The 16,742-nt window shown below is 54.6% G+C and overlaps 1 protein-coding gene across 1 annotated transcript in view; it reads left to right on the top strand.

Annotated features, from left to right (window-relative positions):
- SHANK3 (SH3 and multiple ankyrin repeat domains 3) overlaps positions 1-16,742 on the top strand; it is a 127,392-nt gene that overhangs the window by 42,436 nt on the left and 68,214 nt on the right. Inside the window, 4 exon segments of the mRNA XM_030960634.1 lie at positions 771-818; positions 1,321-1,429; positions 1,432-1,581; positions 14,179-14,292. Coding sequence (XP_030816494.1) covers positions 771-818; positions 1,321-1,429; positions 1,432-1,581; positions 14,179-14,292 — 421 coding nt within the window.

Genomic DNA, 16,742 nt, shown 5'->3' on the forward strand with positions numbered 1-16,742 from the left:
ATGTGCAACTGGGGGCACGGGGTGGGGGCACTGCGGGCACCCCTGAACCGGGAATGGGAACCGGAGACTCCCAGGCCGGGAATGGGAACCCAGAACGGGAACTGGGAGTGGGAACTGGGGACCCTCCGTCCTTCCCTCCCTCCTGTTCCCATCCTTCCCTCCATCCCTGTCCCTCCATCGCTGTCCCTGCTCCCTCCTCCCTGTGTCCTCCCCGCCCCGGAGCCGCCCCCTTTGCTGCCCCCATCCCCATCCCAACCCCGATCCACCCTCGATCCCACTCGTGTGATCCCACCCTCATCCCAATCTTGTTCCCACACCCGATCCCATTCCCACTCCCACTCCTGTTCCCACTCCCATTCCCTCTCCTACTCCTGCTTGCATTTCCACTCTTACACTCATTCCCATTTCCACTCCCATGCCCAATCCCACACCCATTTCCACACCCCTTCCCATTCCCAATCCCACACCCAATCCCATTCCCACACCCATTCCCATTCCCATTCCCAATCCCATTCCCAATCCCATTCCCATTCCCAATCCCACACCCATTCCCATTCCCACACCCATTCCCAATCCCAATCCCACACCCAATCCCACACCCATTCCCATTCCCACACCCATTCCCATTCCCACATCCATTCCCATTCCCGCTCCCGCTCCCGCTCCCGCCCCGGTTCCCTCCGCGGGGCAGCGCCGGCAGCGGCCGCCAGGGGGCGACTCCGGGCGGGCCCCGCCGGGACCGGGACCGGGACCGGGACCGGGATCAAGAGCGGGATCGGGATCGGGAGCGGGATCGGTCCCGGGATGGCTGTGGCACGGTCCCACACCCATTCCCACTCCCACTCCCACACGGGACTGCGGGTGGTGCTCGACAGTCCCGGGATCGGTTCCGGGAGCGGGGTCGGTATCAGGAGCGGGCTCGGGACGGGGATCCGGGATCGGCATCAGGAGCGGGAGCGGCATCGGGATCCAGGAGCGGGAGCGGGAGCGGCCCCGGGATCAGGAGCGGGAGCGGGGTCGGGACCGCGCCGGCAGCGGGGGGCGGCGGCGGCGGCGGCGGGAGCGGGGGCGGCCGGTCCGGCGGCGTCCCCGCCCGCCGGGGAGGAGCCGCGGGCTCCGGCCCCACCTGCCCCGGGCCATGGTGCGCCGGAGGGAGCGGAGCGGAGCGCGGGGCGGGCGGCGCCGCTGCGCCATGGAGCCGGCGGTGGCGGGCGGCGGCCGCCCCGCAGCCGGTGCCGCTCCAGCCTCCGCCGCTGCCCGCGCCCGGGCGGCGCCGCCGGGGCCGCGCTGAGCCCCGCGGGGCCCCCGGCCATGGCGCAGCCCGCGGGGCGCGGCGGGGCGAGCCGCGAGCTGCCGGGCATCAGCACCGTAACCTACGTGTTCGTTTACAGCCCCGCCGGCCCCGCCGGGCCCCCGCCGGCCCCGGCGCCGAGCCCGCGCCCCACGCCGCGCCCGCCCCGCTGCGCGGGCCCAAGCGGAAGCTTTACAGCGCCGTGCCCGGCCGCAAGTTCATCGTGGTGAAGAGCTACGCGCCGCAGGGCGATGGCGAGATCCAGCTCAACCGCGGCGAGGCCGTCAAGGGTGAGCGGGGACACCGGGACGGCGGCGGGGACAGCGGGACGGCGGCGGGGAGCGGCCGGGGAGGGCGGGAGGAGCGGCGGGAGCTGCCCCCGGTGCTGGATGCGGCAGTGGCGGGGCCGCGGCTGGGATGGATGGATGGATAGATGGATGGGATGGATGGGATGGGAGCGCTCAGGTGTGGGGTGGAGGGATTGGGGTGTCCTGCCCACCTGTGGGGCTGCGGTGCCTGGGGATCGCTGCACAGGTGCGGGGCTGCACAACTGTGGGGTCTGCAGGCTGCTTGTGGGGTTGCAGATTTGGGCATGCCCAGCCCACCTGTGGGGCTGCAGGGCTGTGGGGTCTCCAGGCGGTTGTGGGGTGTCCTGCCCACCTGTGGGGCTGCAGAGCTTTGGGATCCCCTGTGCAGGTGGGGCTGCAGAGCTGTGGGGTCTGCGGGCTGCTTGTGGGGCTGCAGGGCCTCGGGGTGTTCCAGTCTGCTTGTGGGGTCTCCAGCTGGTTGGGTTGCAGCTTTGTGGGGTCTCCAACGCACCTGTGGGGCTGGAGCTTTTGGGATGCTGAGCCCACCTGTGGGGCTGCAGAACTCTGGGGTCTCCGGTCTGGTTGTGGGGCTGCAGCACTGTGGGGTGTCCAGTCTGGTTGTGGGGCTGCAGCTTTTGGGGTCTCCAGCCCGGCTGTGGGGCTGCAGCTCTGTGGGGTCCCCCGGTTGGTTTTGGGGCTGCAGCTCTGTGGGGTGTCCAGCTCAGCTGGGTGGTCTCCAGCCCAGTTATGGGGCTGCAGTTTTATGGGGTGTGCAGTCTGCTTGTGGGGCTGCAGCTCCGTGGTGCTTCCAGAGTGGCTGTGGGGTCCCCAGCCTGATTTTGGGGTCCCCAGTCTGGTTTTGGGGCCACAGCTCTGTGGGGTCTCCAGTCCTGTTGTGAGGTTTTGGGGTCCCCGTCCTGGTTTTAGGGTCCCCAGTCCTGTTGTGGGGTCCCCGGCCTGGTTTTGGGGCTGCAGCTTTGTGGGGTGTCCAGTCCTGTTGTGCTGTTTTGGGGTCCCCATCCCCGTTTTGGGGTCCCCATCCCCGTTTTGGGGTCCCCAATCTTGTTTTGGGGTCCCCTTACCAATTTTGGGGCCGCAGTTCTGTGGGGTCCCCAATCCCGATATTGGGGTCCCCAGTCCCGGTTTTGGGGTCCCCATTCTGGTTTTGGGTCCCCATCCCGGTTTTGGGGTCCCCACTCCTGCTTTTGGGGTCCCCCTCCCGGTTTTAGGGCTGGAACTCTGTGGGGTCCCCATCCTGTTTTTGGGGTCCCTAGTCCCAGTTTTGGGTCTGGAGCTTTGTGGGGTCCCCAGTCCCGATTTTGGGGTCCCCATCCCGGTTTTGTGATCCCCAGTCCTGTTTTGGGGTCCCCATGCTGGTTTTGGGTTCCCAACCCCGGTTTTGGGGTTCCCTCGCCCATTCCGGCTTTTCCCGGCTCCGCTTCCCGAGCTGCAGCGGGAGCCGGGAAATTCTCATGGATAACGGCAGGGGAAAGAATTCATGGATAATGGCAGGGAAAAAAATTCATGGATAACGGCAGGGGAAAAAAAATTCATGGATAACGGCAGGGGAATTTTCATGGATAAACCCGGGGAAATTCTCCTGGATAATGCCGGGGGAATTTTCCTGGATAACGGCAGCGCTGCCGTGGGGTTGGGCTGGGAGTTCTGCTGGGAGCTCGCAATTCCAGCTGCCGGCTTCCCGAGGAAGGGAATTCCCTGCCAGCCGGAGAATTCCAGAGTTTTTCCCCCCCGACTCTGGAAAGTTTCGGGAGCTTCTCCTGCTCTCCCTCCTCCGCGATTTTTTGGCGGATTCCTGGCACGACGCGGGGCTGGAGCCTCTGGAATGACGGGAGACCGGGAATATTCCCAGCTTGGAATTGCGGCTCCCACATTCCCGCCGCCCTTCCCATGGATTTGTCTTCCCTGCGAGGAGCGGGAGCCGGCGGGGAGGGGGGATGCTGTGCTGAGGAATTCCTGTGGATTCCTTGGAATTCCGAGGGTTTCACGTGGGATTTCGGCATTCCTGGCGTGCAGGTGCGGAATTCCAGGATCCGGGAAGGATTCCTGGGATGTGAAATGCCTTTCCCGATGTTTCCCCCCCCACCACCACCTCCCTTTTCCCTGTTTTTTCCTCGTGCTGCCGTGGAGTGGGTGGCCCTGGAGCCGCTGCCACAAAAATCCTTGGGATTCGCTTCTCCATCCCAAAATTCCTGGCGCGTGTGATCTCCGGGGAAAAACAACCCGTGGGAAGAGGGAGGAGGAGGATGTGGAGTGACCCCTGGGAGCGGGAACCGCTTCCCGCTGGATATTCCCGGAGTTCGGGAGGATGAGGGGCTCAAAACCAATCCCTTCCCTCATGGAATCGCTCCAGGAGAGGCTGATCCGTGGATTTTTGGGAATCTTGGCAGCTCCGGAACGGCGCTGCTTTGTCACGTTCCGTGGATTCGGGACAATCCCGGAGCTCGGGGGATGGCCGGGAATGTCGGGAGAGGCTGGAACGGGAGGAATTCCGGCCGAGGGAGCTCTCCAGGGTTCTGGAATGGTGCGGGGCGAGGGATGGTGGAGATTCCTGGGAATGGGAATGCTGGGAATGGAGCTGGAAGCATGGGAAAGGGTTTGGGAATGAAAGGGATTGCTGGATGAGGACGGGAAGCTGGAATTTCGGGAATTCCGGCCAAGGGGCAGCCTGGGAATCTCCAGGATCCTGGAATGATTGGTGGGATGATGGAGCTCATCCCTATCCATGAGATCATTCCCATCCCGTTCCAAGGGCAGGGAAATTCCCACCATCCCAGGCTGCTCCAACCTTTCCTTGGGCATTCCAGGGATGCAGGGGCAGCCCCAGCTGCTCTGGGAATTCCAGCCCAGCCAGGAATTCCTAATTCCCAAAATCCCACCCCAATCTCCCTTTTCCCAGTGGGAAGCCATTCCCGGTGTCATATCCTTCCATTCCTTTCCCAAATTTCAGCTCTCCTGGAGCCCCTGCAATGTGCTGGAAGCTCTCCCTGGATCCTTCCCTTCTCCAGGAGAACATTCCCAATTCTCCCAGCTTTTCCTCCCAGCTCCATCCCTTGAATCCTCCCGGTGCCTCCTCTGGATTTGCTCCAACAGCTCCGTGTCCTTCCCAGGATAATTCCCAATCCCATATTCCCGTTTTTCCACCACATTTCCCAGGCTCAGCTCATTCCTGTGGCTTCTCCGGGGCTCGGAATTCCTGGGAATTTTTTCCTTCATCCTAAGGTCAGGGATTTCTCCTGCTGCTCCTGGTTTTCCCTCTGGGAAGGTCGTTTGGGAAGGGCTGGGATGAAGCCAGGATGCAGCTGGTTCCCGGTTGGAAAATTATCCGAGCCCTCGGGAATGCCATCTGTCCCAAATCCCGGTTTTTTCCCGGGGTAAATTCCTTCATTTCAGGTCAGGCCGGGATTTTTCCATTGGGATTTTCGGGATTTCAGGTCACCAGGAAAAGTTTTGTGGAATTTTCGGAGCCGCTCCGCTCTGAACTTCCCCAAATCCAAATTTCCTGACTGGAAATCCAAGGAAAAATTCTCTGCAGTATACGGGGGGGAAACAAAAAATCGGGATTTAGGGATGGCTTGGTGGGATGGCCTCAGGATTTTTGGGATTTTGTTGGACAAGGGTTCGGAATTGTGGCTGCTCCATCCCTGGAGATGTCCGAGACCAGTTTGGAGCAACCTGGGAATGTGGGAATTGGAACGGGGTGATCCCAAAGATCCTTCCCACCCAAGCCATTCCAGAATCCCAGGAATTCTTGGCTCCACCTCCCATCCAGGTGGAGGAATCTTGCTCGGGATTGAAAAATTCCCAACTTTTCCCGTGCTTTGCTTTTCCTTCAGCATCGATTTTTGCCAGGGAAGATCCCTGTTCCCAAATTTCCTTATCCGCAGGGAAGCTGGACAGGGCAATTCCCAGATTTTTTTATTCCCTACCTCCCTGTTTTTAATGGAATTTTTTCCTTATCTGGAGGAGACCAAGAATTCCCGTGGTGTTCCTTGGTCGGGATCCATTGGAGTCATCCCAGAGTTTCTGAAATTCCCAAAAACCGAGATTTTCCAAATGTGTGGATGGAAATCCATCGGAAAATCATGGAAATACCCAGGATGAGGCTGGCTGGGTTATTCCAGAAAATTCCCATAAAATTGACTTTCATTCCTGGCATCTGGGAGAACATTGGGAATTCTTATCAGTTATCCCTGGAAAAATCCTTGGGGATAAGAGGGGGAGATCCCATCAAAACTCAGAATTTTGGGGCAGAATTCCCACATTTCCTGTTTTTTTCCCCTTCGTGTATTTGAACAGAATTCCCACAATTCCTGCTTTTTTCTCTCAATTTTTTTGGGACAGAATTCCCACAATTCCTGTTTTTTTCTCCCAGTATCCCAAACCTGGGCTGGGATTTGTGGGCTCGGCTCTGGAGCTGGATCCAAATCCATGAAAATTCTTTTGGGATTGATCGGCACAGGAATTCCCGAGGTTTTCCTCTGATTTCCAGGTTGATCCCGATGAATTTTCCTTGGATCTTGGTTTCCTTTGGAACAAAGGGAGAGCGGAGCCTCTGGAATGGGATCCATTTTCCCACTTGGATGAGTTGGAAAACTCTGCCTTGGCACCAAAATCCTTCCCTTAGTTCATTCCCAAAGACGGAATTCTGGGAATTCCAGAATTTAAAAATAAAAAAGGAAAAATATTTTTAAAAAATATTTTTCCTGGAATTCTCGGGAAGAGCCTCCGTTATAAATCCAGTTTTCCAGGCCAAGGCTTTTCAGATCCCTGGGATAATTTAATGGATCTTTTTGGGAATCCGATTTTTGGGATCAGCGGCTGGAGCAGGAAATGCTCCCGGTGGCAAAAAATGTTGGACACAGAAATCTTAAATTGAGCGGGAAAATTCCCAGAATTTTCCAAAAGAAACAAAATTCCCTCTCTTTAACGTTTTAAGGAATAATTTTAAGGATTCGTTTTGGTGTTCCTGCATTTCCTGGAGTTTTCCTGGATTTGAATCCCAGAATTTAGTCCTGGAATGTTGCTTTCCTCCATCCTCTGGAAAAATCTCCTTGTGCTTCCCCTTTCCCATGGGAATTCCGTTGGGAATCCCTAAATTATGGGATATTCCTAGAAAAACCAAGGTGGCACCTCAGGAATGGAAATCTCGTTGGTTTTTTGGGAATAATTTCAGGATTTTCCTGGGAATTCCAGATGGATTTGCTCCCTCCTTGGCTCCAGACAATCCTGGGAATTGTTATTCCCACCCGGAATTCCAACCCATAAATGGGGGGCTCCGAGTGACCCCCAAATTCCCAGCTGGAATTTGGGAAGTGCCTGGGTGGAAGTGAAGAAACCCGGGAGATATTCCCGTCGGGAATATTCCAGCGTCGCGCCGGGCTGGCGGCCGGCCCCAATTCCAATCCCAAAATTAGAAAAATTCCTCATTAATTCCACTCTGCATCCTGGTGACCTCGGAGCTGCCCCAGTTTTGCGGCGCGACCCAAAATCGGCGGGAAAATTCCAGAGGGAGTCGAGTTCCCGCAGGATTGGAGGTGACGGAACGTTCCGGGCTGGGAAAAGCCGGGAATTCGGGAAGAGCGGCCGTGGCACCGTTGGGTTTTCACGGATCAGCTTCCTCGGGATCTTGGCTGGAATTTTGGCCGCGTTTGGGATCTTGGGTTCAAAGGGGAGGCTCAGGGTTGGATTTGGGGTTCGACCAAATTCGGGGTTGGATGGATTGTCCGTGGTCTGACCTGGAATTCCAAGGAAATTTGGGGGTTTTTTTGGGGATTGGAGGGGTTGTCCATGGTCTGACCTGGAATTCCGACCAAACCTGGGATCTTTTGTTGGGATTTCGGGACCTGTCTGTGTTCCTGATCTGGAATTTCCCAAAATTTGGTACCTCGGGTTGGGGTTTAGGGATTTTCCAAGGTCCTGACCTGGAATTCCAACCAAATTTGGGATCTTGGGTCGGGTTTCTTGGGATTGTCCATGTTCTGGCCTGACTGAGGAGTCCACGCTTCCCTGGATGACATTCCAGGGGATAATTCCAGGGATTTAGCTGGAGGCCATTCCCATGTTTCATTTCCACATTGTTCTGCTTCGACCTCTGCACATTTTCCATGTTTTTTCTCTCTCTTTTCCATTTTTTTTTCCTTTTCTATTTTCCATGGGTTTTTTTTCTCTTTTCCATTCCCATCCATGCTCCAGACCAGCAGCTCCGTGAAGTAGGTAACTATGGAATTTTTCCTTGGAATTTTTTTTTCCCCCTTCCCAGCTTTATCCTTTTTCCCCGCATTTTTTCCTCGCTGTGGCCTCCAAGTGTGGGCAGTTTTCCAGGATTTTTGGAGCTCGGCTTTTCCCGGTTTTCCCTCCACTCCTGCTGTTTATTCCAGATGGGATCGGGGGGCAGAGGGATCTTCCTCTCCCATCCCGGTTTTCCTGCACTTCCCAAAGTTTCCCTGTCCTTGTGAGTCCTGAAATTCCCAGAATTCCCAGAAAACTGGGAGTCACTTTCTGGGAAAATTCTGGAATGGGAGCTGTGGGTGAAGAGCTGGTGGGGGGAATTGTGGATTGGGAATTCTGAAGGAGGAATTCCATGGGAATTCCTACTGCTCAGGGATTCGGGATGCCGGGACGCAATTCCCAGTGCTCTCAAAATGGCTTTGGAATTTCCGATGCCAGGAAAACCCATCCCCTCCTGGTGATGCTGGAAATCGGATCCTGGATCCAGAGATGGGGGAGCATCCAATGGGCTGGAGCTGATCCCAAAAAATTCCCTTGGATATCCCAAGGTTTCCATGAGCTCCCGTCGCTCCTCTGCTGCCATATCCATGGAAAACCCCATGGAAAACCCCATGGAAAACGCTCTTTTTCCGCCGTTTGCCACCGGCTCCAGGCGGATTCCAATTCCCAGGAAAATCCCACCCGACTGGAGCTGGGATCAGCCGGATTTAAACCTGGGATTTGCCGTTCCCAGCAAATTTTCCCTCCTGGAATTTTCTCTCCAATTCACGCGGATTAAGCCCGGGAATGCCGTTGGAATTGGGAATTCCAGGTGCCACAGAACTCCTGAGGGAGCAGGGGGTGGGAAAACAGGGAACGGCCTCAGGTTGGGCCAGGGGAGGCTCAGTTTGGATATCTGGGAATTTTTCCATGGAAAAGGGTGGTCAGGCCTTACCCAGGGAGGTTTGGAGCCACCGTTCCTGGAGGAATTCCAAGGAATTCCTGGATGTTGAGCTGGGAATAAGGTGGGATTTGATAACCCAGGAGGGCTTTTCCAAGGTCAGGAATTCCAGGATTTCGGGGTTTAATCCTGGATTTTCCCAAGGGCTGGGAAGTGCCGTGTCATGCTCTGCTCCGACTGCAGAGGCTGCTCAGAAATCCTGGAATTTCCATGGGAAAATAAAACCTCCAGGAGCAAAACGTCCACAGGTTTTTAGGGAAAAGGTGATGTCATCGCCCTTTTCCCTGTTTTCCACCAGGATCCGCTTGGAGCTGCCAATTCCAAGTAGGATCCATAATTTTTTCCTGGAATTCAGATCAATCCACGGAAATCGGAACAATCCCAAATGATCCAGTGGGAATCCGGTGTCGGCATTCCCGTAGAAAAGCTTGGAGAAGGAATTTTCCCACCTCCTGCTGCATGATAATGAAAAATCAGGGAAAATCCAGGAATGTTCCCTGGGAAACTGGGGGTTTTCCATGAGTTTTGGGGAATGTGGATCCAGGTTTTCAGTGAGTTTTCAGGGATGTGGATCCAGGTTTTCCGTGGTTTTTGGGGAATGCGGGTCCATGTTTTCCATGGTTTTTAGGGAGGTGGATCCAGGTTTTCCAGGATTTTCAAGGGCTGTGGATCCAGGTTTTTCCGTGGGTTTTTAGGTCTGTGGATCCAAGTTTTTCCATGAGTTTTTGGGATGGTTCTGCCCTTTGTGCCGCATTCCGAGCGGGATGGGCGCATCCCAATCCCTGCCCACATTCCCAGGGCTCTCCTGCTGGATTCTCTGGGAGTTCTGGCCAGGATCCAGCATTCCCAGGGCTTCCCATGGAGCTCCTCATCCTGCCAGGAATTCCGGGAATTCCTTCCCTCAGGACGCTGAGGACTCCGTCTCCCTGGGATTTTTCAGGATGGGGAATTCTCAAATCCCACTGTTTTCCAGCTGGGAATTCCGCCAGGGAGTGATACCCAAATATTTCTGAATCCCTGCTTACAGGGCAGGGATTTGATCCCAAATTTTTCCCGGAGTTCGGGTGGGAATTAAGAAAATCCCCTCCGGCTGGAATAACATGCAAAACATTTCCTAGGCCGGATTATCCGAGGAATTTCCGCCTCTGGAATGGCGCTAATCCCTCAAACAATTCCTGTGGATTCCAAAGGGATTCCCTGAACTCCCGGGGCTCCTCCTCCTCCTCCTCTTCCTCGGGAAAAGCTTGGAGCAGCCTGGCAGCCGGGCCGGGTTTCCTTGGATCCCTGACTCCTTTCCCATCCATGTTTTCCGTGGGCACGGGTGTGAGACGGCTCCGGCTGCTCTTCCCTCTTCTCCGGAGCTCGGGAATGCTGAGCCAGGAAAGCTCCCGGAAAAAAGCTGGGAAACATCTGAGGAATAAACACTGGGAGAAGGCGCTGGAGCCAGGCGGGGAAAACTGGGAATGTTCCCCAGGAGAAGGGAGGGATCCAGGGAGAGCTTCCAGCACATTCCAGGGCCTGCAGGGGCTCCAGGAGAGCTGCAGAGGGACTGTTCTGTGCTCCAGCATTCCCGAGGCTCGGGAATTTCTGTTTCCAGTTGGAAATGGGCTTTTCCCAGGATTTCCCCCTGGGATTGGCGCCTCATTCCCACTTTTCCCTCCTGGACCCCTCAGCCAGAATTCCCTGGATTTGCCTGTCCAGATCCAGCAATTCCAGGATCCCGCTGCTCTCCCAGTGCCAAGAGATTGCAGGAAAAGGGAATTTCTCCCTGGTTTTCCTATGGAATGTGCTCAGCATTCCAGCTTTTTTTTTTGTTTTCCCTCCTTTTGTTCCCTGGGATGCTCCCATCATCATTCCCGGGTTACGGAAAAGAGGGAATAGCAGGAAAAGGAACATTCCAGCACAATCCCTCCTGGCTTTGGTCCCTTTGGATCCTTCCCAGCTCCGGCCATTCCAGGATTTTCTGACCTCTGGCCCTTGCCAGGTGGGATTTGAGGGATATCCATGCTTGGGAATTTCACGGGAATCTGCTGAATCCAGGTGCCTTTGGATCTCCCCGATCCCCCCGGAATCCTCCCTGTATTCCCAACATCCTGGAATTGGCTCCCTGAGGAATCCAGGATCCATGGGATACAGGGACAGTTTTCCTTATCCCGTGGCTGTGCCAGGAGCTGGAATTCCCTGGATCCTCGTGGATTTGGATGGGATTGATTCCAGTTTTTGGGAATGGGGCCTTTGTAAATATTCCAAATATTCCTGCTTCTTATCTTTAAGGGCCATTCCAGGGCCACATTCCCTTGGGAATTCTGGCTCCCACCCCACTGGAGCTGCCAGGAATTCCTTGGGATAAAGGAAAAGTGACTGGGAATTTGGGAAAGATGAATTGTGCTGGGATTCATCCCAGTTTTTCAGGCAGGATCAGCTCTGGGAAGCTTGACAGGGAATTCTGGGGGGTAAAGGCTGGCAAATCCTGGAATTCCAGCCCATGGAAAACCTCGGTATTCCCACTGTGGGAATCCCTCTCTGTGTGGGATTCAGGCCCTTGGGAATAGGGAAGGGAAATGGGAATGAGGAAGGGAGAGGAAATCCTGGATCATGGGAAGGATCTGAAACCTTTGGATCAGCAAATCCCATTCCCAAGCTCCTTCCTGCCCCCCCAGTCCCGAAATTCTGCTGAGGCCAAAAATTCCTCAGGAACATTTTCCCGGCTCCGTCCGTTCCCTCCCTTTCCCGTTCCCTTTGATTGCCGCTATTTTTTCCAAGGAATGCTTGATTAGAGCCGGAACGACGGGATAATGACGGGAATCAAAGCCGGATCCGTTCCCAAATCAGCTCCGCACCTGGAGCCGGCAGAGTGGGAACGGCTCCGGTGCTGATTCCCAGTGCTGATTCCTGGATCCATCCGATCCATCCAGAGCCATTCTCCGTGCTGATTCCCAGATCCATCTGGATCTATTCCCAGTGCTGATTCCCAGATCCCTCAGATCCACCCAGAACATTCCGGCCCTGATCAATCTTTCTGCCTCTGCTGACCCAGTGCTGATTCCTGGATCCATCCGATCCATCCAGAGCCATTCTCCGTGCTGATTCCCAGATCCATCTGGATCTATTCCCAGTGCTGATTCCCAGATCCCTCAGATCCACCCAGAACATTCCCGCCGCTGATTCCCAGATCCATCCGGAGCTGTTCTGGCTCCTGCTGCTGATTCCCAGTGCTGATTCCTGGATCTATTGGATCCACCCAGAGCCATTCCCAGTCCTGATTCCCAGATCCATCTGGATCTATGCCCAGTGCTGATTCCTGGATCCATCCAGGGCCATTCCATCTCTCAGTGCTGATTCCCAGATCCATTGGATCCATCTGGAGCCATTCCAGTGGCTGATTCCCAGATCCATTGGATCCATCCAGAGCCATTTCCAGTGCTGATTCCCGGATCCATTGGATCCATTCCCGAGGCTGATTCCCAGATCCACCCAGATCCATTCCTGGTGCTGATTTCTGGATCCATTGGATCCATCCGGAGCCCTTCCATCTCCCACTGCTGATTCCCAGATCCATTGGATCCATTCCCAGCCCTCATTCCATACACAGAACGTGGATTCCCTGCGGAAATCCCCGCTGGAATTCCAGGCTGGTCCAGGGCCTGCGGGATGAGGATGGGGAGCGTTGGAAGAGAGGAGCAAAAATTGGGAATGGCTGCGGGAGGGAAGGAGAATCCAGGGAATGAAGGATGGGAAAAGAGGGAGTGGCCCGGAGGGGAGATTTTCATTGGATTTTGGGAATATTTTTCCATGGAAAAGGGGGTCAGGCTTTGGAAGGGGCTTCCCAGGGATGTTTGGAGTGAAACCCCAGATCCCAAAATTCCTTCCTGGGAGGCCGGAATTCCAAAGGGCTCCAAAGCAGGAATTTTCCAGGGGAAGTTGTTGGGAGCAGAGCAGAGCAGTGGGAATTGAGCAAAATCCAGGATTTGGGATCATTCCAAGGCCTGACAGCACCGGAACCCTTGGAGAGATGGAAAATTTGCATCCCAAAAAAAAAAACCCTGGAGGAGCCTGAAAGGATTTTGCTGTTTGGCTTTTCCTTGGATTTGTTTTTCCTTGGATGCCTCCAGGCAGGACTTAATTCCTGGATCCTTCTGGGAATTCTTTGGGATGGATGGAGCAGGGCTGGATTTCCGGATGCCTGAAGAAATTTGGGATTAGCTCTGATGGATCCGCGGGAATTGGAGCTGGGATAAAGCTGGGAAGGGTCAGGAGAAATGTGGGAAACGGGGCAGCAAATCCCACAGGAATTCCAAGGGTTTTTTCCTTTTATGGAATCCTGGGATGGTTTGGTGGGGAAGTGTCCAAAGCTTGGAGCCCCCTGGGATCACGGGAGCTTTCCCTGCCCTTGGAATGAGATGGGATTTGAGGTCCCTTCCCACCCAAACCACTCCAGGATTCCGTAAAATCGGCAGAAGTTTGGGATCCAGCCAACCTCAGCCTTCGGATCGGGATCTGCTCCAGGGAATGAGCCCCGGGAAAAGAGGGAGCGGCCTCAGCCTGGGCCAGGGGAGGTTGGGATTGGATTTTTGGGAATTTTTCCATGGAAAGCGGGGTCAGGCCTTGGCAGGCGCTGCCCAGGGAGCTTTGGAGTCGCCATCCCTGGAGGTCTCCAAGGAATTCCTGGAATTCCACTCAGGGCTGGGATCAGGCCCAGTTCGGACTCAGTGATCCAGGAGGGCTTTTCCAGCCTCTGGAATTCTGGGATCTGGACACTCCAGAGAGAATTCACAGGAATGTGCTGCTGGGATTTGGGGATCTGGAGCGGCACAATTTGGGAATTTGGACATCCAGAGTGGGAAAATTCAGGAATTCAGGCACCCGGACTGGGAAAATTTGGAATTAAGGCGTTTAGAGTGGGGCAGTTTGGGAATTTTGGATTTCAGTCATCTAGAGGGGGAAATTTGGGAATTTCAGCATCCAGAGTGGGAAAATTTGGTCTTTTGGGTGTCCAGGGTGGGACAATTTGGGAATTTGGGTATCCAGAGTGTGAAAAATCAGGAATTGGGTGTCCAGAGCGGGAAAATTTGGGATTTGGTCATGAGTGAGATAGTTTGGTAATTTGGGGATCCAGACTGGGAAAAGTTGGGAATGGGGCATCCAGAGTGAGAAAAATCAGGAATCTGGAATTCTATGCATCCAGAGCGGCACAATTTGGGAATTCAGGCATCCAGAGTGGGAAGACCCAGCAATTCCGGATTTTCCAAAGGAACTTCACCCGCGAAAAACTCCACATTCCTCAGCTTCCCTCTGGCTTCGCTTTTCCCAGATTCCCACAGTGCCTGCTCCACCCCGAGCCCCCTTTTCCCGGGATTCCCCCCCTGACTGCCGATCCCTGTTTTCCGCAGTGCTGAGCATCGGCGAGGGCGGATTCTGGGAAGGCTCCGTGAAGGGCAGGAGCGGCTGGTTCCCGGCGGAATGCGTGGAGGAGGTGCAGATGCGCCAGTACGACTCCAGGCAAGGTCGGTACCCCGGAATTCCCGACAGAATTCCCCACGGAATCACCGGAGCGCTCCTTCTGGGCAGTGGGAGTGGAGGGAATTGTATCCCAAGGGATCTGTTCTGGTCATGGATTCCTCATCAGGGGAATGGAGAGTTTGGGGTGATGGAGGGGTGGGAGCAGAGGGAAAACTGGGAAAATTGGGAGTGGTTATTTGGAGAAGGTCGGTATCCCTGAATTCCGGATGCAATTCCCAATGGAATCACCAGAGCGCTCCTTTGGTGGCTGGGGGGGTGGAGGGAATTTTGGGAGTTATATCCCAAGGGATCAATTCCAATCATGGATCTATCATCAGGGAATGGAGAGTTTGGGATTGGTTGGGATGGGAGCAGATGGAAAACTGGGAAAATTGGGATTGCTCAGTTGGAGAAGGTGGGTATCCCCGAATTCGGATGCAATTCCCAATGGAACCACCAGAGCGCTCCTTTGGTGAGGTAGGGAATTGTGGGAATTGTATCCCAAGGGATGAATTCCAATCATGGATCCATCATCAGGGAATGGAGAGGTTGGGGTTGGTTGGGAAAAAAAATGGGAAAATTGGGATTGGTCAGCCTGGAAAAGAGGAAAAATCCAGGATGATCCGACTGTGGCAGCCAGGGCCTGAAGGAGCCAGGGGAAAGATGAAAAGTGGGAATATCGGCAATGTTTCCAAGGGATGGAGGGACAGGAGACAGGGAATGGTTCCAGCCTCCAGGGAATTGTGGGAATTGTATCCCAAGGGGTGAGTTCCAATCATGGACTCATCTTTGGGATTTTATGCAGGGAACGGAGAGTTTGGGATTGGTTGGGATTGGAGCAGAAGAAAAACTGGGAAAATTGGGATTGTCCTGCCTGGAAAAGAGAAAGAATCCAGGATGATCCACAGAAGCAGCTGGAACTGCCCCGGTTCTGATGGGAATTCCGGAATTCCAAAGGAATTCCTGTTCTGCTGGGGAGAAGTTTTCCATGTCTGGAGAAAGGAGGATCCAGGGGGGTTTTATCCCTTTTCCCAACTTCCTGCCGGGATCTGAGGTGGGATTGGGATCTGCTCCCAGGGAAAAGGGAGAGGAAAAGAAGGAATGGCCTCAGGCTGGGCCAGGGCAGGTTGGGATTGGATTTTTGGGAATTTCCCCATGGAAAGGGAGGCCAGGCCTTGGCAGGGGCTGCCCAGGGAGGTTTGGAGTGCCCATCCCTGGAGGTGTCCCAGGAATTCCTGGAATTCCACTCCGGCCTGGGATCGGGTCCAGTTCAGACTCAGTGCCCTTGGAATTCTTTCCCAACCTCTGGAATTCTGGGATTCCACGATTCCCTGCCTGGGTCCAAAATAAACGAAGGAAAAATCCCATTCCCCAGGAATTCAAAGATCAGGAATCTTCCCTTTCAATGGAATTCATTGAATTCCAAACTCACTATGGAACCAGAATTCCAGACAGAAGGAAAAGGGATCTCCCCACTTTCCAAAGGGAATTTTTTTCCCTACTTATTTGCAAACCAGGATTGATTCCCAGGAAAAAAAACAGGATGAGGCATTCCTGGTTGTTTTTCCAGCTTTTTTCCAGCATTCCCTGTTCTTGGATTCCTGCTGGAAGAGCATCCCATGGAATTCCATCCCATCCATATTCCATGGATCCCATCCCATCCCTTCTCCAATCACTGAGTCCTTACCGATTATTTTCCAGCTGTCCATTATCCCAGAAAAAAGCAGGATGATCCTTTTCCGTGGATTTAATCATGATGCTGAAATCCGGGCTTTTCCCAAATTTCTGCACTCTCCTTTGGCAGACCCAAGCACAGGTTTATCCAGATTTATTCCAGAATTGCCAAGGATTTTGGTGATGGATTCGAGGAGTGTTTAGGTTGGGAAGGGCTTTAAAGCCCATCCTGATCCCATTCCCTGTGGAAACCTTCCGCTATCCCAGATTCCATCCCATCCCATAAATCCCATGGATCCCATGGATCCCATAAATCCCATGGATCCCATCCCATAAATCCCATGGATCCCATCCCATGGATCCCATAAATCCCATGGATCCCGTTCCATCCTGTCACATGGATCCCATCCCATCGATCCCGTCCCGTGGATCTCATTCCATCCCATGGATACCATCCCATGGATCTCATCCCATTGATCCCATAAATCCCATCCCATGGATCCCATAAATCCCATGGATCCCATCCCATGGATCCTGTCCCATGGATCCCATCCATCCCATCCCATGGATCCCATGGATCCCATAGATCCCATCCCATGGATCCTGTCCCATGGATCCCATAGATCCCATCCCATGGATCTCATCCCATCTCCTGTATCCCATCCGGTCTCCTGGGGCTCATTCCCGTTAATTCCAGCCGCTCCGCGTCCCTGCGGATCCCGGCTGCTCCCGGATCCATCCATCAGCTCCGGAGGCTCCGTGACGGCTCCATTAAAAGCGC

This window comes from Camarhynchus parvulus, chromosome 1A, assembly GCF_901933205.1.
Source record: "Camarhynchus parvulus chromosome 1A, STF_HiC, whole genome shotgun sequence".
NCBI lineage: Eukaryota > Metazoa > Chordata > Aves > Passeriformes > Thraupidae > Camarhynchus > Camarhynchus parvulus.